At 40.7% G+C, this 24,203-nt stretch overlaps 1 protein-coding gene across 1 annotated transcript in view; it reads right to left on the bottom strand.

The window, feature by feature from the left end:
* The window catches only part of jarid2b (jumonji and AT-rich interaction domain containing 2b), a 458,793-nt gene that overhangs the window by 271,032 nt on the left and 163,558 nt on the right, over positions 1-24,203 (bottom strand). The window contains exon 2 of the mRNA XM_043719074.2: positions 1,088-1,235. Coding sequence (XP_043575009.2) covers positions 1,088-1,235 — 148 coding nt within the window. The remainder of the gene's footprint in view (positions 1-1,087; positions 1,236-24,203) is intronic.

The raw sequence follows: 24,203 nt of genomic DNA, 5'->3' as shown, positions 1-24,203 counted from the left end.
CTGTCCTGTGCATCCTTATAGAGAGGCTTAGACAGAAGACGTTTACCAAGATTAAAGAAACATCCAAAGTATAAAGAGAAATTACAATCCAATTAAGTTTATTTGCATATATAAATTGGATGTAATCTCTTAATTTTTGAAATGAGAACATTAAAAAATGGTATAAAAGCATCTTAAGCTACAAAATACCACTGCTGAGAAAATAAATATCTGATGTTGATATTAAAAGAATGCAACCATACATTATTTTTCAAGATTTGGGGTGTCATGGCAAGTGTTGTCGAAAGGTCAAAGAGTGTGGCGCTGGAAAGGCACAGCAAGTCAGGCAGCATCCAAGGAGCAGGAAAATCGACACTTCCGGCATCAGCTCTTCGTCAGGAACATGGGGGCTTCCTGATGAAGAGCTTATGCCCGTAACGTCAACTGTCCTGTTCCTTGGATGCTGCCTGACCTGCTGTGCTTTACCAGCGCCACACTTTTCGACTGTGATCTCTCGCATTTGCAGTCCTCACTTTCTCCTAGTTGGTAGAAGGGGTAAAGCTACAAAGAGCAACAACATCACACATTCTGTAATTGCAATTTACATAATATCTTCGTCAAATCCACATAAATCCACCACTATTACTCCAATTGGCTGTCCTTCTTACTTTCATTTTTATGCTGCAGGTCCTAACTTGTGTACATTAAAATTTCAAATGGGTGGAAATTGTACTTTGTACAGGTTAACCAGCTTGGCACTGATAAACTTAGTAAGTCCAATTTTAACTCTATTACAATCAATTTCAACTAAGGCATTTTGAGAATCACATGAATCTTTTAGAAACAACTCATTCAACTTCAAAGCTTAACTGAAATAAACTCTAGGTAGCATTTATCTGCAAGCTGACATTTTACTTTAAGAAAAGCAATTGGCCTAAAAATAACCTGTGGCAAGTTTCCTGAGTGTGCAAATCCTATGTTATTCTGGATGCAGATCCATTTGGCAACTTGGCTGAAGTTCCAGCAATTTTGTTGAATTCCAGTAAACAGACATTTTCAAGTATAACTTGACCTGTAGTGATGTTGGTCAGTGTCTTTATTCACTTACCATTCAGATCTTTCCCATGTATCTTATCACTGCTTCCATTGATATCACCATATTGCCGCTTCTGAGAGTTCTTAAATTCCTTCAATGATAAATAGAGGACCTTTCGGACAACTCTCTCCTCTGACCACGGAATTCCATCATCGTAGTCCTACAGTCACAAGAACAATACATGGTCAACATGTGGAAGTGTAGGAATAATACAAACATGTTCAATTTAACTATTTTAATCACTAAATGCAGGTTGGAGGATCAAACAGTACAAAATATTCACTAGGGTATCATAAACTACCATCCATCTTATTGTGTAAATAAGAAAATACCAAATGTCTTCTTCTTAACCCAATTTAAATAAAGTTGATATTTCTTCCTCGACAATTTGGACATTGCTCAATGATCCTCAAAGTATAACAGCTTAAGAATAATGATTTTTACTGTTTGGCAAGAAGGTGATGTGAGAGTAACTTTCAAAAGTATATTAAATGTGTAAAGTGGAGGTTGCAAAAACAATCTTTACAAAGAAGGTTACAAAAATCTGAAAGTCTTTGCCATAAATTACTCTAGAAGCAGAGCCCCAAATATTTAAGGGAATTAAGACATATTTGAAATAGATTAAAGAAAATGTGCAGTGAGATGGAAGAAATGTAATTGTCAGTCAAGACAGTAGGGCTTACTAAGTACCTCAGTGGTAATTCGTGCATGGAGCTGAAGAATGTTGGTAATGGTCTAAATGAATACTGTGTTGGTGTTCATTAGGGATAGGGATGATGTGGGTATAGAAATCAGAAAGAAGAAATGTCCCATAATGAAAGAAATTAGCATTGACAGAGAAGAGGTTCAGAGTGGTCCAACAGGCTTAAATTTGTTGGAATGAGGCAAGAGAGGAAATAGCAGGGTTGCGGGCAATAACTTACTTCTTCTATGGCCTCAGAAGAGATGTCAGAGACCATTCAATGTGGTACTGTTATTCAAAAAGGGAGCAAGGGATAAATCAGGAAACTACAGGCCAGTATAAACTCATCAATGGGAAAATTATTGGAAGCAGTTCTGAGGGACAGAATTAATCAGCAAGTGAGGGGGCTGTTTTGTTAAGGGGAAGTTCTGTCTGACGAACGTAACTGAAGTTTTGGAAGAGGTAACCATGTGCAGACAAGTGCAATGCATAAGACAGTCTACTTGGACTACAGAATGTGTGAAGTCAGATACTTCAACACAACAACAAGCTTGTGGTCTACATGGAAGCCATAGTCCCCACCCTTCTGTATGCATCAGAAACATGGACCATGTATAGCAGAAATCTCAAACCCCTAGAGTGTTATCACAAGCACTGCTTTTGCAAAATCCACTGGCAGGAAAGGCATACAACTTGTCACACCAGTGTCTGTCAGTGTGTGGCCTATTGTCCGTGTACTCAACAAAGCTTCCTAAATAAGTGCTCTACTCAGAGTTCTACAATTGTACACAATCACTAGGAGGGCAGAGAAAATGCCACAAGGATACCCTGAAAGCCTCCTGAAACAAATGCATCATACGCACCAATACATAGGGATCACCTGCCCCAGGTGAGCAAAAAGAAAAGTGTCTGTGAAGGCCAGTTTGAGTGCCTAATGGAGCACATGATGGTCAAGCACTAGCAGTGGAAAAGAGTGCGCAGAATCCAGAGCATCCCATTCGTCTATCTCAAACACCACCTGCCAAGCCTATGTGGAAGCCATCCTCAATCATGAAGGACTGCCAGAAGATGGCGATAATTGACTTCAAAAATGTTTTTCATAAAATCCTCTATGGGAGACTGTCAGCAAAGGTAAGAGCCCCATGAGATACAAAGAAAGTTGGCAAATTGGAGACAGAATTGCTCAGTAGAGCGGGAAGCAGATGGTAAATAGAGTTAATGTTGAACCTAGGACCCTTCTTCAGAAGTTATAGTTGCTAGGAAAATGTAATATATATGGGGCTCACAAGGGTACGGGGGAATTAAGAAAAGCTAGTGGATACATAGAACTTCCTCCTAATTGCCATCAGTTCTGAAGGAGGGTTACTAGACTCAAAACTTTAATTCTGCTTTCTCTGCTCAGATGCTGCAGATCTGCTGAGTTTTCCAGCAATTTCCACTTTCATTTCAGATTTCCAGCATCCACAATTCTTTGTTTTATGAGAAGCAGAGGTGATAGCTGAGGAATGCTTTTGAGACGGAAGCCCGTGTCCCAGTTACGTTCACAGATAATGTGAAAAATGGGTGAAGAGGGGTAATAATAGTGAGAATAGCCTTGGATTTCAGGAGGATATAAAAGTTAACATACCATGTATAACAAGAGGACTCCTTTTTCATCAGAGACAGGACTGGTGGTGGCTTAACCAGAGGGTTACCATGCTTCAGGCAAAGGCAGAAGTTGAAAGAGAGTCCTTCATGGTAAACTCAGCCAATTGACCTCACCCCATCGGCATCATTGCTTTGCTAACCAGTCAAGTGAGCAAAACAATGCCGTTTTTTAAAAAACAACCTGTTCAGAGATATTACTACACACCACTAGAACAGGTGGAATTTGACCCTGGCTTCCTTACTCAAAGGCAGTGACACTGCCACAATGCTACAACAGCCATTACAGTAAGATATTGGCAGAGTAATCAGATGGGTTGATCAGTGATCGTTGGAATTCAACCCGGATTAAGTGTAGGGTACTGTTTTCCCTGGAGCGTCAGAGGCAGAGGGTTAACCTTATAGAGGTTTACAAAATTATGAGGGACTTGGATAGGATAAATAGACAAAGTCTTTTCCCTGGGGTCGGGGAGTCCAAAACTAGAGGGTATAGGTTTAGAGCGAGAGGGGAAAGATATAAAAGGGACCCAAGAGGCAACATTTTCACACAGAGGGTGGTACGTGTTTGGAATGAGCTGCCAGAGGATGTGGTGGAGGCTGGTACAATTACAACATTTAAAAGGCATTTGGATGGGTTTTGAATAGGAAGGGTTTGGAGGGATATGGGCCGGGTGCTGGCAGGTCGGACTAGGTTGGGTTGGGATATCTGATCGCCATGGACGGGTTGAACCGAAGGGTCTGTTTCCATGCGTACATCTCTGACTCTAATGCACTTGGGCAGGTCAAACAAGTCAAGAGTATACATGATGAATAATAGGACACTGAGGGTCTGAAAGCTGAACACAGGCTGAGGTAACTAGTTATTGTCAAGAACAACTACTTAACAGATGCTCTTAATAACTTAGGGGGCAATAAAATGGCTTCTCAATGCAAATTGGCAATTCTGCTATAGCTGCATAATTGACTAACCACAATCTGTTTCAATAGAGATTAGCAGACAATGCTCCCTTTACAGCATAGATATCACTAGACTAGATAAAACATTACTGGCCATCCTAACTGACCTTCAGATGTGGTGCAATGGCTCAGTTAGTGAGATAAGGGTAGCCTGAATTGGTTCCAGGAAATATCATTGGACCTAGTAACTGTCAAATAAAGCAGTATCATGTATTGATTAGTAACTGTTTGAATGTACTATGTGATCATGGCCTGTACCTTTCTTTAAGTATAAAAATGTCTTTGTTTAAAGCCATGTGTGCAGCTCCTTCAAGGAACACAGAAATACACAACCTCTGTTTCCGATGCTCCGTACCCAGCCGTATTGTGAGTGCTTGTGACTGATTGCCAGTGCTTATTGACCGATCACGGAACAGAGATGACCTAATCGCGGGGAGTCCAGTTCTTCAACTGCGGAAGATTAAAATTCATAAGGACTAGTGCGCTTGATCAACAATCCCTTAAGGTAGATAAAATGGTTATAAAGCTATTTGGGATACTTGCTTTTATTAGCCAAGTCAGAACATTTAAGAACAGGCAGGTTATGCTGGTACTGCATAAAATATTGATTGGGCCACAGCTAGAACACTGTGCGCAGTTCTGGAATCAACATTATTGGAAGGATGTGATTGTACTGGAGAGGTTGAAGTGAAGGTTTACTAGGATGTTGCCTGGGTTGAAGATTTCCAGTTATGGAAAGAGATTGGATAGACTGGGGTCATTTCCCTTGGAGCAAATTAGACTGACAGAGTACATGATTAAGATGCATAAAAGTTTGGAGGGGCAGAGATAGGAAGATAACCGCTTGGTTGGGTGATCCATGACCAGGAGCATAGATACAAGGGGGAGGAGGTTTAGAAGGGATGGGAAGATATTTTTTCCACCCAAAAAGGGCAGTGGGAACATGGAACTCACTGCCACTAAGGGTGGTAGAGATAGAACCTTTATAGTATTTAAAAATCATTTAATAGTGCACTTGCCTAGACATAAAAGGCTATGGGCCAAATACATGAAAATGGGGTTAGAATAGTTGTTTTTCACCAATGCAGGCTTATTGGACCAAACAGCCTTTTCGTATGCTGTGGACCGCTCTGACTATGACCACGTGGCTTTAAGGAACAAAGATAATGCAGATTGATGGACCAAGTGGCCTCTTTCTCCATCAGAACATTAAAGATTTTAGTTTAAAATCTGTGCAAGTTAAATTATTTAGATCCAGTTACTGATCTTTGCAATTACAATTAATAATCTCAACAGAAAAAAATACACCCAATTTTATCATTGCTGCAGGAGTTTCAGATCCATAATTCCCAGGCTTTGAACAATATTCTTTCACAAACTATGTTAGGTCTGTTACATCATTATTAAAATTATTTAATGAAGGAACAGCATTGAAATGCAGCTGCAGTAAGCTCATTGCCAATGCAGTGCGGAACGCTAGTATGCAGACCATTTTGGCTAGGTACACAAGTTATTCCAGTTCTGGAAATGCATCTAGACTGCCCCTTACCAGCTTCCAGTTTGTGAACTGACCAAGTAAACATCACACCTTGAACAAATGGTGCTGGATAAAAAAAAAAGCATTTTGTATTCCCTGAAGGAAAACGGTGGTTCATCAGTCATACGTCATATAACGCCAGGTTATAATCCAATAAGTTTATTTGAAATCATGCTTTCGGAACGCAGCCCCTTCATCAGATCTCACTTCAACTGATGAAGGAGCTGCGCTGCAAAAGCTTGTGACTTCAAATAAGCTGTTGGATGATAACCTGGTGTCATGTGACTTCTGACTTTGTCCACCCCAGTCCAACACCAGCACCTCCACATCATGGATTATCAACTATCTGCACACAACTGCTTGCCTGGTAACTTAAACCTAGATGATTAATTCAAAAATTGATAAAGATTTAATAATTCCAAATGCTAAATCAAAATACTATCACTGTAAGTGCAACTGAGATGCAGATATGAATGACTGCGAGAAACCAACTTATCCATTAGCTACCAGGGTAAATACTTTTGTGCTAAACCAAACAGATTGGGTTAACTGTTTTAATAATGCATAAACAAGAGAGGGGACAATTAGAACATTTAGGGCTCACACTCCTGCCCTTCGCAATGACTGTACTGGTAGAAGGGGTGAAGATTGGACTGCATCACAGCCAGATTCAGTCAGACTGGTGTCTCACAAATCAGGCAGTGGGAATGGCTTCATCTCCCAAACCAAAAAATTAGTTTCAGCAGAACGAGATGTAAAATTAACAAAACAAAAACACTGAAAGACTGCTGTGCAATTATTTATCTTCTCAGCAATCCCTAAACAAATGAGAATGAATAGGCCAAGAAACCACCTCTCAAAACCCTTCATTCTGAGAAAGAGGAAAAAAAATGCATCTAAACGTGTATACTAGAGGGAAAGAGGGAGAGAAAGAGAAAATAACTGAATCTGTTATTAGCCAGATCGCCAATGGTTAAGATTTGTACTCTAACTACATTTTTAGTCAGATAGAAGTAAAAGTGGCCTTGGGGTAACGCACTTGCTCAACACGACAGATTTTTTTTGATGTCTGGCATGTTGCTTTTAAAACAAGATTTGCGTGGATCAGAAATATGATGTTACCCGTAGCCAGACTCTATGGAACATTAAACGACAAAAGAGACATCGACAATCAGCCCTGAACTCTGGAAAACACTTTTGCATTCTAGTGATAGCCTGCTGCTTTTGCTGTGGTCACATGGGCTTTATAGTCATTAGTTATGGTTTCTTGCCCTTGAATTCCTCAAATGCTGTACAGTTGCCAAGTGGGAAGACTACGCACAGTGTATTAGTGAATACTGAATTAATGAAATCTAGGTTACTTGAATCAGCATTTTGCTGGATGTTACAACATGACAAAATAAATAGTTCCAGTCTCCCCTTTCGCTCCATCTTAATCAGCTTCCTCCCCAGTGCTGCTTTTCCATAGCAAAAATTTCAACGGATTATTTCTCGTCACAAGTGATCAATATAGGGATGTTTTCCTTTGGTGTTTTGAAGCTAACAGTGTTTTTTTCCCCTCAATAGAGGTTCAGTTTAATTCTAGGTGGTTCAGAGACATACTTATTTAACTCCAAAACCTGTCATGAGTGGGCGGCACGGTGGCACAGTGGTTAGCACTGCTGCCTCGCAGCGCCAGAGATCCGGGTTCAATTCCCGCCTCAGGCGACTGCCTGTCTGGAGTTTGCACGTTCTCCCCATGTCTGTGTGGGTTTCCTCCGGGTGCTCCGGTTTCCTCCCACAATCCAAAGAGGTGCCGGTGTTGGACTGGGATGGAGAAAGTTAAAAAAATACATAACACCAGGTTATAGTCCAACAGATTTAAGACTGTTATGGAAAAGGACAAGGATGGGTCTGAAATCAAAGCTCTAAATTGGATAACAACCAATTTTACATCTTTGCTAAATTGCCCGTAGTGTTAGGTAAGGGGCAAATGTAGGGGTACGGGTGGGTTGCGCTTCGGCGGGTCGGTGTGGACTTGTTGGGCCGAAGGGCCTGTTTCCACACTGTAATGTAATCTAATCTAATCTAATGATAGAGCAATTGCAATCCTTTTGGAAAAAGATTTAGTGATACAAGCTAGCACTGTTTAATCTCAATATGGATAAAAAGCAATACAGCCCCATCTCACTTGATAGTTTTCAGAAAATATTATTTAAATTTATATCCATTTGTCAAGGCATTCTGTAGTTATGCTGTGGTTAACAAAGAGGTTCATACCAACATTTCCTGCTCTGAAGGAACAAAAATAAATTAGACATCAATGACACTGTTTGAAGAAAAGTAACTGCCATACCTTAGTGTGTAGATAGACAGTTCTCCTATAATGTAATGGCTGTGTTTTTGTGCAACCCCTCATTGTAGAAAAACTGCGCTTTAGGAACAGCGCTTAAAGTGTTGGCAATGTAATTGCGTTACAGCCAACACGTTTCAAAAGTTCGTGCTTTGGAAACAGTGTCCCCAATTCATCAATCGTGTTACAGCAAATTTACATTAATGAAATGCGTGAGATAGCAGAATGACCCGTACCCACCGCGCCTGTTTAAATGTCACCTCATGACCTTCACAAAGGCAGGGTAATAAAGCAAGGCAAATGGCTGAAGTATCAGTGGGGGAGCATTTTGCAGACAGTAATCTCAACTCTGTTAGATTTAAAATTGATTTGGAGGTGCCGGTGTTGGACTGGGATGGAGAAAGTTAAAAAAATACATAACACCAGGTTATAGTCCAACAGATTTAAGACTGTTATGGAAAAGGACAAGGATGGGTCTGAAATCAAAGCTCTAAATTGGATAACAACCAATTTTACCAAAATCAGATATGATTTGGCCAGAGTGGACTCCAAGCACATACTTCTAGGTAAGTCAGTGTCAGAATACTGGGGTGCTTTGAAGGAGGAAATAGAGAGAATGCAGTGGCAATATGTTCTAAGAAAGATGAACAGCTACGCCAACAAATTCAACAAAGTCTGGATGTTAAGGGATATACAGGATTGGACAAAGAGAAAAAGGCGACACCTTTGGAAGCTACTACGGTTTCAAACTGGAGTAAAGAACGTGCAAGTGGAAATTAGAAGAGCAAAAAGTGGGCATGAAGGGGTAAAGCAGGAAATTCAAATTATTTTACAAGTACAAGAAGGGTAAAAAAGGACAACAAGAGTGGGGTAGATGAAGGATCACAGTGGTAATTTCTGCGTGGAGCCAGCGGACATAATTATGTCAGTCTTCTTCTTTGTGACGGTGTTCACTAGAGGGAGGGATGATGTAACTATACAAATCAGGAAGAAGGATTGTGATATAAATCAAAGAAATTGGCACAGACTGAGGTTCTTCTGAGTAGTTCAGCAGATTTAAAAATAGAGAAGTCACCAGGGCCAGATGAAATGCATCCCAAACTGTTGAGTGAGGCAAGGGAGGAAATAGCAGGGGCACTAGCAATAGTTGATGCTTGTTAAAGCCATCACTACTACTAAACCACCCTAAACCTAATACACTTGTAAACAACTTTACACTGTTGCAATATCTAAAAGGAATACAGCAGCATTATGTTCAGTGAGCATAATTTTCTAACTCTAGGTACTGGAGAGATGCCACAAGATTGGAGGACAGTCAATGTGGTATTATTATTCAAGGAGGGAGGAATAAGTAAACCAGGAAACTATAGGCCTGTTAGCTTAACCTCAGTAGTGAGGATTCTAAGGGACAGAATTGATCTACACTTGGAAAGGCAGGGATTAATCAAGAACAGTTAGTATAATTTTGAAGGAAGTAGCCCACTTGACTTGATCAGCAACATTGTAACCATATATGGCAAACATGTGTTATGGAAACTCAGGTTTACTGGTGGTGGTGGAGGAAATGACTGCTTATGAGCCTTAATTCACCTTTTTACACAATTGAGGATTGCCATTACCGTAATCAACAGTGTCCTTATCTTTGTCCTATCCATTTCCTACACTTTTGCGCTCACCCCTTCCCTTCCACAACTATAGGGAACCCTTGTCCTCACTTTCTAGACCACCAGCCACCAAAGGATCATAAGCCACCATTTATGTCACTTCCAGCAGAATGCCACCACCACACACACATCCCCTTCCCTCCCTTGTCAGCATTCCACAGAGACATTTCCCCCTGGGATATCCTGGTCCATTCCTCTTCCACTCCCAAAACCCCCACCTAGACACATGCATGGCAACATGACTGCAACCACAGAAGATGCAACACTTGCCTGTTTAACACCTCTCCCACTACTCGAGACTCCAGACAGAACTTACAGGCGAAACATAAATTTATCTACACTTCATTCAATCTACTCTGCTGTATTCATTGCTCAAAATGCAGTCTCCTCTACATTAGGGACTGCTTGACCGAACATCTCTACTCTAACCATAAAAGTGCTCCTGAGCTTCCAGTTGCTTGCCACTTCAACACCACCAGATTTCCATACTAATATTTCTGTCTCAAGCTTAATAAGTACTCCAGTGAAGGCAAAAGTGAGGACTGCAAATGCTGGAGATTAGAGTCGAGTGTGGTGCTGGAAAAGTACAGCAGGTCAGGCAGCATCCGAGGAGCAGGAAAATCGGCATTTCAGGCAAAAGCTCTTCATCAGGAAGTACTCCAGTGAAGTTCATTGCAAGCTGAAGGAACTACTTGTCTTCCGTTTGGACAACTTTCAGCCTTCAGGACTCAACACTGAATTTAACAATTTCAGAACATAAACACTTCCCTCCAGGTTCATCACCCAAACCCCGAGACATCCAGGTCTTGTCTTTTATGGATTGCTCTCAGCACAGCCAACCTGTTTTCAACTAGTCATAGTCCTTGTTATCAGCTCTTTGGCTTCACCCTTAGCTTGCTCATTAATGTTAGGATGCTGAATAGCATTGATGTAAAGAGGGATCTTGCGGTTCAAGTTCAAGCTCCATGAAAGTGGTCAGACAAGTAGATACAATTGTAAAGAAGGCATATGACATGATTGCCTTTATTATTCAGGGTATGGCAGAGGCAGGTACAATAGGGGTGTTGAAAAAACTTTTAGGTAAGTGGGGTGGCACAGTGGTTAGCACTGCAGTCTCACAGCACCAGGGTCCCAGGTTCAATTCCAGCCTCGGGCGACTGTGTGTGGAGTTTGCATATTCTCCCCGTGTCTGCGTGGGTTTCCTCTCGGTGCTCCAGTTTCCTCCCACAGTCCAAAGATGTGCAGGCCAGGTGAATTGGCCATGCTAAGTTGCCCATAGGTGTTAGGTGCATTAGTCAGAGGGAAATGGGTCTGGGTAGGTTACTCTTTGGAGGGTCGGTGTGGAGTTGTTGGGCCAAAGGGCCTGTTTCCACACTGTAGGGAATCTAATCTAATCAAAAAAAATAAGCACAAAGGGCAGGCAGAAGGGATTACTTCAATTTAAGGTTATGTCCTGTGCAGTACAGTTCTATGTTATCAACAATCCCTTTCTTGGTTTCATTTTTATTCCCCACCATGCCGTCCCTTCCCTGGCACTTCTCCATCTACCCATTGCACTCCTTTAGTCATCTGTCAACACTTCCACATACACCACCATTTCACAACTGTATTCAGTTCTGATGAAGGAATACTATACTCAAAATGTCAACTGTTTTTCTCTCTACAAATGCTGTCAGACTTACTGAATTTCTCCAGTACTTTGTCTGTTCTGATCTCCAGCAACCACAGTTTTTCGCTTTATTGACCATGTATAAACTATCTTGAGTTGGAGTGGATAAGTTGCAGTATCATTACAAGGATCTCTGGCTGCTTTACGTTTGCAGCTTAAAATCAGAGTATGAAGCCTGCTGGGGCCAGTGGGTGATAATACTTGAACTCAAACAGCAAAGACAGTAGCTCGGCAGATTCACTACTGTGTCAGACAGCAGTAGGGGTTTCTTACACTCTCTCTCTCTCTCTCTCTCTCTCTCTCTCTCACAGACCGTGTGGTCTCTGATTTTGTCTCTCTTGTTTTGATCTTTTCTCCCCCAAAGTTCCAAAACAATGCCACAGCTTATAAAGCAGTAATTACTGCTTCTGGAATTCGAGGAAATCACTCCAACATCTAAAATACCTCAAAAAAGGCGTAGCTCTTACAGCATAGTTTTTTTCCCCCATCCCCCATTTCATTATGTTTCAAGCTCCTTCTTCCTAATGGGAGGAACAATGTGGATATTAACATTCTGTAGATTAACTGCAACCGTGGGCGGCACAGTGGTTAGCACTGCTGCCTCACAGCGCCAGAGACCCGGGTTCAATTCCCGCCTCAGGCGACTGACTGTGTGGAGTTTGCACATTCTCCCCGTGTCTGCGTGAGTTTCCTCCGGGTGCTCCGGTTTCCTCCCACAATCCAAAGATGTGCAGGTTAGGTGAATTGGCCATGCTAAATTGCCTGCAGTGTTAGGTGAAGGGGAAAAATGTAGGGGAATGCATCTAGGTGGTTTGCGCTTTGGCGGGTCGGTGTGGACTTGTTGGGCCGAAGGGCCTGTTTCCACACTGTAACTAATCTAATCTAATCTATACACTTGTCTCCCCGAAAGCTTTCTCCAACTGAAATCCAAATAAATTACATCTGCATGTTCCCCCTAATCTATCCTACTTGTTACTTCAAAAAAATCCAATAAATGTGTCAGGCATGATTGCCTCTTTACAAAACCAGCTTGATATTATTATGTATTTGTCAATACTCAGTTCTTGCACCCTTTATAACAGACACTAACATTCTCCCAATAACACTTCAACTAACTGGCCTATAGTTACAAAAAACTGAAATTCCTGTAAAAGCTCAGCAAGTCTGGCAGCATCTGTGCAGAGAAATCAGAGTAAACATTTTGGGTCAAGTGGCCCTTTCTCAGAACATTCTTGGAATATTACTACCTTAGCATCCCCCACCTCTGTAGCTATTTTCTTTCATATGCTATAATTCACCACAATAAGCCTAGGGGGGCTACTGGCCTTCAGCGTTTCTCTTGTAATATAGTTACAGTACTTATTTCTTAGCCACTTTTTAATTCCTTGATTATTAGTCTTCACAGTAGAAGACAATAATAACGTTATGAGAGTACTAAATAGAAAGTATTTATGCACAATATTTACATAGTTCCCCAACATTATTTTCCTAGCCTCATTCTCTAGGTTTACTTTGGTCTCTCTCTTCCTTTTTATAGATATTCTTAAAATCAAACAGTTCAGATGTATTATGATATACCTCTGAAGCAAGAAGGTCTTGAACTAAGCCTTTTGGCTCAGATATAGGATATTAGTACTGTGCCTGGTGCCTTGTATAGTTTAGCAAAATGAACTTGTTAATTATAATCTATTCCATTTGAAACAAAGGCCAATATTCCACATGCCTTCCCTATTACCTACTGAACATGTATCGTTCGTGATTGATGCAAGAGATCCTCCAAATCCCTCTGCGCTACAGTGAGGGTATTCAGTTTTATACATTTAAAAGAAGTTCTTGTTATTTGTCTTGATATTATTTGCACATCTTTTGTTGGTTTTTGAAACTTTCCCAGTCCTCTGGCTTACCACTAATATTTGCGATATTGTACATTTTTCCTTCAATTTGATGCTTTCCTCAACTTCCTTGGTAACGATGGTTGGTTGATCTCCTTCCTAGAATTCTTCTCTTACTGATATAGATTTTTGTTGAGTTGTGAATATTTTCTTTGATGTCTGCTATTGTTCCTCAACCATGATTTGGAGATGCCGGTGTTGGATTGGGGTGTATAAAGTTAAGAATCACACAACACCAGGTTATAGTCCAACAGGTTTAATTGGAAGCAAACTAGCTTTTGGAGGACCACTCCATCAGGTGATTAAACTTGTTGGACTATAACCTGGTGTTGTGTGATTTTCACCTTCCTCAACCATCATTGTTTCTAAACTCTTCTCCTAGTCTAGTCCTGCCAACTCTCCCCTCATTCCTGTGTAATGACCATTATTTAAGTTTTGCACAACCAGTTCTGACGTAAGGGATTTGTACAGGCAATCTTTCTTATGTAGATATTAAATTACAGGAATTTCATTGATACATGGAGACAAAGTGATTCTCCACCCCGCCCGCCCTGCCCAACCCCACCCCCACCGCTGAACCTCATGGCTGACTACAAATTATCAATCATTTGGCTTATACCGTATTGCATGGATTGCAACGAAAGCTCAAATGGCGACATCTCCAAACCTCTCTTACCTGACTTACATTGCAGCAGTTTACATTCTGCCATCACAGCGTTGACTAATGTCAAAAAGTTCCAGTCTCAAACAAAAAGTAAAAAAGTATGTAGCCAAGCAGTGAATTACTACGCAACACCATCTGTCATGCTGCTGTAGCCTAGGCCAAACCTGTAGCTGCTGCACCACAATAATTGTCAGGAAATACCTGGAGTAATAACTTTATCCGTATACTAGCTATCAGAAGCCCAGTTTCAAAATATCACAATTGCAAGTATTATCATGAGCAGAACTCCATTATATAACTGTACTAAATTTGGAAGGGAAAGTGAGGACTGCAGATGCTGGAGATCAGAGCTGAAAATGTGTTGCTGGAAAAGCGCAGCAGGTCAGGCAGCATCCAAGGAACAGGAGAATCGACGTTTCGGGTATAAGCCTGAAGGGCTTATGCCCGAAACGTCGATTCTCCTATTCCTTGGATGCTGCCTAAATTTGGAAGGCCAGATTACAATCCTAAAAATACCCAATCACGATCCATCATTTATTCGATTATGAAATGTTTGTAACTCTCGGTCTGGCTAGCTAAGTAAATATTTCCTTACTCATGGGCATTGAAACTGCTGCTTTCAGGGTCTGCAAGTAAAATAAAATCTAGCTGGATCAAAACTATTTTGTTTATTCCTTCATACTTTAATCTGGATCAACAAAAGCCAAACACTTGCTCAACATTCAGTTTGGAAAGCTGAGAGGTGTCAAGCACAGCTTAACTGATTTTGTTTTAATACAATGAATTTAACAATACATTACTAGCACTGAAGTTTTGGTATTGTGCCAGATTTTCAAAAGAAAGCAACAACTTTTAAAAATCTAAATCACTTCTATTAGACATTGGCAAATCAGGTGGACAAACTGAATACATATTGCACAGATAACCAGTAGTCCACCTTTACACAGACTACCACTTAAATAAAACAAAGAACAGTGAATGTTGGAGATCTGAAACAAAAATAAATTTCTGGAGAAACTCAGTGGATCTGCGGTCATCCATAAAGGGGAAAACAGTTAATTGTTGCAAGTCCAGTGACCTGTCTTCAGAGATCTCTGTTTTTGCTTGTTATTATAAACTAAGTCACTCCCTCAGATGAAAGAGTTGAGTTTATTTTTAAAAACTGAAAAATTGAACTTCTTTAGCTCGGTACACTCTGATACAAAGATACTCATGACTACAGATAAACAGATTTTGCATGGGATCAAAGTTTTATCCAGGCAGCTCCAGGTTGCAAATGATTCCATTCTTAAGTCTGTTTGCAAGTTAATTTGTGTGGAAGTCAGTACACAATACAGGACAATATAAAATAGGCATTCTTAAGTACCGGAAATATTCATATGTGGGATTTTTCAGATTATACCCCTGTAATTGCATTTATGGGTATGACTTGGTGAGTGGGAAAAACATATATATAAAAAAGAGAGACCCAAGCGGTAACTTTTTCACGTAGAGGGTGGTACGCATATGGAATCAGCTGCCAGAGGAAGTGGTGGAGGCAAGTACAATTGCAACATTTAATCGGCATCTGGATGGGTATATGAATAGGAAGGGTTTGGAGGATATGGGACGAGTGCAGGCAAGTGGGACTAGATTAGGTTGGGGTATCTAGTCAGCATAGACGGGTGAATCAAAGGGTCTGTTTTCGTGCTGTACATATCACTCCTGTACTTTGAACACTCAGTTGCGAAAATGCGCTGTAAGGGATCATCTCGTGTGGGTGTTGTTTCCTCAGCTTTAAAATCCTTAAATATAATCAAGGAAAATATAATCTAGCTCCTGATTTGACTGATCAGCAAATTAGGAGTCTAGCTCATCCAGGATTCTGGATAATCAAAGATGGAGGACGGGAAAAATTTCTGACTTTAATAGCTGCTTAATGATTGAGGTATTTTAGGTGTTGGAGGTGATTTCCTCGAATTCCAGGAGCAGCAATTACTGTTTTATATGCTGTTGCATTGTTTTGGAACTTTGGGGGGGAAAAAAAGTCAAAACAACAGCTGTTTTAAAAGGGAGAAGAACAGACAAAGGATGCACATGGTGAGGTCAGTGCAAGAGAGAGAGAGAGAGAGAAAGAAAGAAACTGACATAGCAGTGAACCTGCACGGTTACTGCCTTTGCTGTTTGAGTTCATGTATCACTGGACATCAGAGTGCGTCTGGGAAAATTAGCAAACTGAAATTCACAATTGATCTTGGAAGAACTGTTTGGGCAAAATTCATAGGACAGAAGCAGATAAGTGTATTGTTTTAAGTAGGACCTACAGAAAGTCTGCAGTAGTGAGTAGAGTGGGTTCTTTCTTGATTATATGCTTTTTGAGACAGGTCTCTTGATTAAACTTAAAATATAAGCCATAACTATAAATTTAACCTGGGGCAGTATTTTGTAGAGGAATAAGATGGTGTTATTTTCTGGGTCTGTAGATTGTAAAGGAGCAAAAATGGCCTTTAGTAGAGTTATATGCACTTCATGTCAGATGTGAGAGTTTAAGGACAGTTTATGGGTTACTGCAGATTATATCTGCAATAAATGCTGTTGGTTGTGAATCTTATCAGATCGAATGGACCGGATGGAGAGAGAGTTAGAAGCAATGGGGAATTTGCAACAGCAACACTATGTGATGGATGGCAGTTATAGGAAGAGGGCAAAAGTCTCAGATACAGTCACACAGATGGTTTAACTCCAGGAAAGGTAAGAGAGGTAGGCACCTAGTGCAGGAGCCTTCTGTGGCCATACCCATTTCAAACAAGTATGCTATCTTGGAAAATGTAGGGGCTGATGGATTCTCAGGGAAACATAGCACGAACAGCCAAATTTCTGGTATTGAGACTGGCTCTAAGGCAATGAGGGGTACGCTGGGTTCCAAGAGATCAATTGTGGGAGGGGACTCTCTAGTCGGAGGCACAAAAACGCTTCTGTGGCCAGCAGCGAAAAATCAGAATGGTGTGTTGCTTCCCTGGTGCCAGGATCAAGGATGTCTCAGAGAGGGTGCAGAATGTTCTCACGGGGGAGATGGGCCAGCAAGAGGTGAGACCCAGGGAGATAGTGAGGAAAGAGATCAATCTGAGACTGGTACAGTTGAGAACAGAAGCGGGTCAAACAATCAGGACAGGCAGGGACAAGGTAGGACTAATAAATTAAACTGCATTTATTTCAATGTAAGGGGCCTAACAGGAACGGCAGATGAACTCAGGGCATGGTTAGGAACATGGGACTGGGACATCATAGCGATTACAGAGAAGACTTGGCTCAAGAATGGGCAGAACTGGCAGCTTAATGTTCCAGGACGCAAATGCCACAGGAAGGATAGAAAGGGATGTAAGAGGGGGGAGTGGCGTTTCTGATAAGGGATAGCATTACAACTGTGCTGAGGGAGAATATTTCTGAAATACATCCAGGGAAGTTATTTAGGTGGAACTGAGAAAGAAGAAAGGGATGATCACCTTATTGGGATTGTATTATAGACCCCCCTAATAGTCAGAGGGAGATTGAGAAACAAACTCTTAAGGAGATCTCAGTTATCTGTAAGAATAATAGGACGGTTATGGTAGGGGGTTTTAACTTTCCGAACATAGACTGGGACTGACACAGTGTTAAGGGGTTAGATGGAGAGGAATTTGTTAAGTGTACATAAGACAATTTTCTGATTCAAGATATGGATGTATCTACTAGAGAAGGTGCAAAACGTGACCTACTCTTGGGAAAAAGGCAGGACAGGTGATTGAGGCGTCATTGGCGGAGCACTGTGGGGCCAGCGACCATAATTCTATTAGATTTAAAATAGTGAAAAGGATAGACCAGATCTAAATGTTGAAGTTATAAATTGGAGGTAGGCCAATTTTGACGGTATTAGGCAAGAACTTTCAAAAAGCTGACTGTGGGCACATGTTTGCAGGTAAAGGGACAGCTGGAAAATGGAAACCCTTCAGAAATGAGATAACAAGAATCCAGAGAAAGTATATTCCTGTTAGGGTGAAAGGAAAGGCTGGTAGGTATAGGGAATGCTGGATGACTAAAGAAATTGAGGGATTTGTTAAGAAAAAGAAGAAAGTATAGAAGGATAGATCGAGTGAACCCTTAGAAGAGTATAAAGGCAGTAGGAGTATACTTAAGAGGGAAATCAGGAGGGCAAAAAGGGGGTATGAGATAGCTTTGGCAAATAGAATTAAGGAGAATCCAAAGGGTTTTTACAAATACATTAAGGACAAAAGGGTAACTAGGGAGAGAATAGGGCCCCTCAAAGATCAGCAAGGGCGGCCCTTGTGTGGAGTTGCAGAAAATGGGAGAGATACTAAACGAGTATTTTGTATCAGTATTTACTGTGGAAAAGTATATGGAAGATATAGAAAGTAGCAAAATAGATGTGACACCATTTTACAGAGGACGAAGTGCTGGATGTCTTGAAACGCATAATAGTGGATAAATTCCCAGGACCTGATCAGGTGTACCCTAGAACTCTGTGGGAAGCTAGGGTGATTGCTGGGTCTCTTGCTGAGATATTTGTATCATCGATAGTCACAGGTGAGGTGCTGGAAGACTGGAGGTTGGCTAACGTGGAGCCACTGTTTAAGAAGGGTAGTAAGGACAAGCCAGGGAACTATAGAGAAGTGAGCATGACCTTGGTGGTGGGCAAGTTGTTGGAGGGAATCCTGAGGAACAGGATGTACATGCATTTGGAAAGGCAAGGACTGATTCGGGATTGTCAACATGGCTTTGTGCCTGGGAAATCATGTCTCATAAACTTGATTCAGTTTTTAGAACAAGTAACAAAGAGGATTGATGAGGGCAGAGCAGTAGATGTGATCTATGAGGACTTCAGTAAGGCGTTTGACAAGGTTCTCCATGGGAGACTGGTTAGCAAGGTTAGGTCTCACAAATTAAAGGGAAAACTTAGCCATTTGGATACGGAATTGGCTCAAAGGTAGAAGACAGAGAGTGGTGGTGGAGCCAAAAGAGAAAATGTTGGAAAATCTCAACAGGTCTGGCAGCATCTGTAAGGAGAGAAAAGAGCTTACGTTTCAAGACTAACTGACCCTTTGTCAAAGCTGTTAAGGGTTTAGAGTGGTGGTAGAGGGCTGTTTTTCAGACTGGAGGCCCTGTGACCAGTGGAGTGCCACAAGGATCGGTGCTGGGTCCTCATCATTTACATAAATGATTTGGATGCGAGCATAAGTAGTACAGTTAGTACGTTTGCAGATGACACCAAAATTGGAGGTGTAGTGGACAGCGAAGAAGGTTACCTCAGATTACAACAGGATCTTGATCAGATGGGCCAATGGGCTGAGAAGTGGCTGATGGATTTAACTCAGATAAATGCGAGGTGCTGCATTTTAGGAAAGCAAATCTTAGCAGGACTAATACACTTAATGCTAAGGTCCTAGGGAGAGTTGCTGAACAAAGAGACCTTGGAGTGCAGGTTCATAGATCCTTGAAAGTGGAGTTGCAGGTAGATAGGATAGTGAAGAAGGCGTTTAATATGCTTTCTTTTATTGGTCAAGAATATTGAGTTGGGAGGTCATGTTGCGGCTGTACAAGGCATTGGTTAGCCACTGTTGGAATATTGCGTGCAATTCTAGTTTCCTTCCTATCGGAAAGATGTTGTGAAACTTGAAAGGGTTCAGAAAAGATTTACAAGGATTTTGCCAGGGTTGGAGGATCTGAGCTACAGGGAGAGGCTGAACAGGCTGGTGCTGTTTTCCCTGGAGCATCGGAGGATGAGGGGTATCCTTATAAAGGTTTACAAAATTATGAGGGGCATAGATAGAATAAATAGACAAAGTTCTTTCTCTGGGGTCAGGGAGTCCAGAACTAGAGGGCACAGGTTTAGGGTGAGAAGAGAAAGATATAAAATAGACCTAAGAGGCAACTTTTTCCACAGAGGGTGGTATGTGTATGAATGAGCTGCCAGAGGATGTGGTGGAGGCTGGTACAATTGCAACATTTAAAAGACATTTGGATGGGTATATAAATAGGAAGTGTTTGAAGGGATATGGGCAGGGTGCTGGCAGGTGGGACTAGATTGGGTTGGGATATCTGGTCGGCATGGCCATGTTGGACCAAAGGGTCTGTTTCCATGCTGTATATCTCAATGACTCTATCAATCACTGTCAGTAATATTTAATCTGCTCATACAATGCACAGTTGAATCCATCAGTGGTCAATAAAGAAGAGAAATGACATATTTGAGCAGACTTGAATAAATATGTATTTCTCCAGCTTATTTTACTGCAGACCACTTAACAGCATCCAAAATCTTGCCTTTTAGAAAAAAAACTGAACCCTTAATGTATTCATGTATATGGAAATTTGTGCTCTTATGGCTTACCCCAAAACCAGAACAACATAGTATTTTCTCTTTAGCAACTTGAGGTATGAGGGGTTTGGAGAAAAGAGCCTATTTTCCAATTAACCTAATCTACATATTCAAATTAAGCTGAACTAAGTACAGGCAATATGCTTGTCTTTATACTAAAAAATTGATTTAAATGACAGTAATCTTTTAATGAACTTAATCTACATATGCAATATTACATACTGAAAGGTCACATATCAGAACATTCACCATTTGGTGACATGGGTGTGGACAACTCAATGAGGTGAAATAAGGGAAGAAATAGCAGTAGGATGGAAAATTTTCGTGAAGTTGACAATCGGGAAATGTTACAATTAGAATGAAAGAGAAGTCAACAGAAACACTGAGCAGGGGTTAGATGTTTCAACAATAGTGGCAGAATAGTACAGCTGAAGTCATAAAGAAATAGCAACTGCAGTTGAAATCTTCTGGCACAAACTTGCTCCTTTTTCATGAATAGCACAAGCAGCTCAAGCAACAGTGACTGGATTTTTTTTTAGATAAGGGTTAGTCAAACAGCCTTTTGCAAAAGTAAGTGTTTTACAGTATTCCCAGCACTTTACCAGGCAGTTCATTTTAAAAAAGGCCGAGAACATAAACGCACACGCCGAGTGGGGCTTTTGTCTTTCAATCGTGAGACTGAGTTCCCAGAAACTGATACTGTAAATGGTCTTGCAATCATAGAAGCTGTTTGGGACCTTCTTTAATGCTGGAATTTCATGGTAAGGGTTTAGTTCTTTTCATTTTAACCTGTAATTTTCAGACTGTAAAGATTAGTTTGTTTAAACGGCAGACTCATTAAAATGATAGATTTAAACAAATTCTCCAGTGGAGCACAGCTATGGGTCAGTATGGCTTCCCCTGTTTAAGCTAAAATCGATTATGAAAATAATTAAATATCCGAATGAAATAGTGCCCACCCATCTGTATATCCAGATACAATACAGGAGCTAAACTCTTCCAATGTTCTGCAATCTGTCTCTAACAGGCAGCAAGAAAGACCCAACTCAACAAGCGTCAAATCACACCTTGACTGCCAAACCAAGTGAATAGCTGTCAAATAAATTACCCCATTATGACAAATGGAAAGTTTACTTTGAAGTTGACCTCTGTTCAATGCACATGTCCCATAACAGGCCTCTTTCTTTCCACCAATCCTAACTCTCAATGCTTGCCTCACGAGCACCCACTCCATGTCTGTGACAGGATGCACCACCACTGGAATCCCAGCATCACCCTTGCCTCTCCAGCTCCCGCACTAGCAGGGAACAGGCAGTTGGCATCCCTGGACTCAGAACACGATGTAATCAGCATTTTCTTTCGTCTGAACAGTTATGACCAGTGATGCCACTGTACATTATGGATATTCATTTCAGTCTCTGAAATAGCATTCAACCTATGTTCTAATTTATGAATGATTAGATTACTTACAGTGTGGAAACAGGCCCTTCGGCCCAACAAGTCCACACCGACCCGCCGAAGCGCAACCCACCCATACCCCTACATTTACCCCTTACCTAACACTACGGGCAATTTAGCATGGCCAATTCACCTGACCTGCACATCTTTGGACTGTGGGAGGAAACCGGAGCACCCGGAGGAAACCCACGCAGACAAGGGGAGAATGTGCAAACTCCATACAGTCAGTCGCCTGAGGTGGGAATTGAACCCGGGTCTCTGGCGCTGTGAGGCAGCAGTGCTAACCACTGTGCCACCAAATTGTGCTTGAATTTTGACCAATAAAAAATGGACATTGTAAACATTCAATAATTTGCATGCTTACAATGTTTTGTAAGAGGTAACTTTTGAAAAATAATTTTCAAATTAATTTCATTGCCCATGGTGCAATCTGAACATTAAGTACAACTGTAATAATTATTCAGCAGCCAACTAATAATATACTAACATGGAACAAAATGGAAAATATAAGAATACAGAACTTTTCAATGCAGTGGTTAATCGCAAGTAGCCTTTAAAGAGTAGCTAACTCAGTGAGTAAGTAAAAGAATAAACTTATGAAGTCAGGTGAAGTAGGATGGAGGAACCCAGGCAGAACATAAATAACAAAGATCAATTGATTTGAATATCCTGTTTTGTGTTGTAAAGTGAATGCAATGATTCCTTTACAATGCCTACTGATTTAGACATCGTTGACAGAAATTTTGATTCCTGGACTTGGCACTAGCATCACACAATTTCAGTTCATTTATTTATCTAAAATATTTTGTTAGCTGATTTGCCCTGTTTGAACTGTATTCAAGGTAAATCAGTAGTCTTAAATTTGTTATCTCATTGGTGAGCAAACTATAAAATCTGAGCATCAGGAACCAAGGGTTTAATCAATTTGAGAACATACAAATTAATGCAAACATGAATTAAACTTTCAATGCCCATCAAGTATATGAGATGCACATCAGCAAGGACCAGAAATTTTGAATTTAGAAAGCTTTTGAACAAGAGGACATAGAAAAGGATAAAATTTGAAGAGAATCAGAAGGAACAACCCTTTTTAAATAAAGGTCTCATAAGCTTTGGTGAAAGTTATTATCATAGTCACCAAATCAAAGGCCATGTCAATTTTTAAAACATGTTAGATAGATGAGTGAAGGAATAAAGGGATGTAGGTATTAAGACAGTGCATTACATCAGATATTTACTAATGTGATGGATAACCTGGCTGGATGAAACAGATTTTAAATAGAAAATGATAATAGCACAAATAACAGGATAATCCATCTTATTTCTTAACATAAAGTTGTTCTCAATATAGCTATCAAAGCCAAAGACCACTAATGTTGTTTCTCCATCCAAAATTCTGGAAATCTAATTAAACATCAGGTTTACAGGGAACTAGATTTTCCAAGGACATACAGCACTTGTATAGCACCTTTCATTGTTAATACATAAAAAGGAGATTAACTATTATAATGAGTAGTTTTAGCTTTTGTCATTACAAAATCTTAATATTTGTCACAAACTTCCCTTGTTACTTATCTGGAAAATAAGCAGAAATAGTGAAATTATTAGACTGCCAACAGCAACACACTCAGAAAAGGCATCAAATAAACTGCTTTATACATCATAATGCACGATTTTACCCACTGATTTGCTCACTCCACACCATTCCACCTCTGTTATTTTATTTCAAGTATGAAACGAAGCAGACATGATGCCTATGGGATGTGTGCACAATATACAAAATTTTACATATATTCTCCCTATTCCTAAAATGTAACACAACCAAATGGCAATGACTGTAAGATCTCCAAGGAACATCCTGCAGAATTTAATATAAATCAGCCATATCTGCGTACCTTGCACCACCCTCCAAAAATTCCCTGGTCACTTTCCCCAATCCCCACTCTTTGTCTATTCTCTCATAGAATTTGGGTATAGAGAAGGCAGTGATGAGCTGCTTTCTTGCTGCGATCTAAATGGTGTAGCTCCATACACAATTTACTTAAGGAGGAAGTTCAAGGATTTTGATCCAGCAACACAGCCCCAAGTCAGGATAGCCTGTGGCTTGGAGGGAAACTTGCAGGTCATGAATACATCTGCTACTGTTGTCCTTCTAGGCAGTAGAGATCACAGGTTTGCAGATGTCAAGGAGCCTTAGTGAGATGGTGCAAGGCACCTTGCAGATATAAGAAATAGAAGGTGTTGTTGGAACGTCAATCAAGCAGGCTACTTTACTCT

Source organism: Chiloscyllium plagiosum, unplaced genomic scaffold (genome assembly GCF_037043375.1).
Source record: "Chiloscyllium plagiosum isolate Xiang-an unplaced genomic scaffold, Cpla_swu_hap1 HiC_scaffold_34, whole genome shotgun sequence".
NCBI classification, from domain to species: domain Eukaryota; kingdom Metazoa; phylum Chordata; class Chondrichthyes; order Orectolobiformes; family Hemiscylliidae; genus Chiloscyllium; species Chiloscyllium plagiosum.
This window is presented reverse-complemented; position numbering and strand designations above follow the sequence as displayed.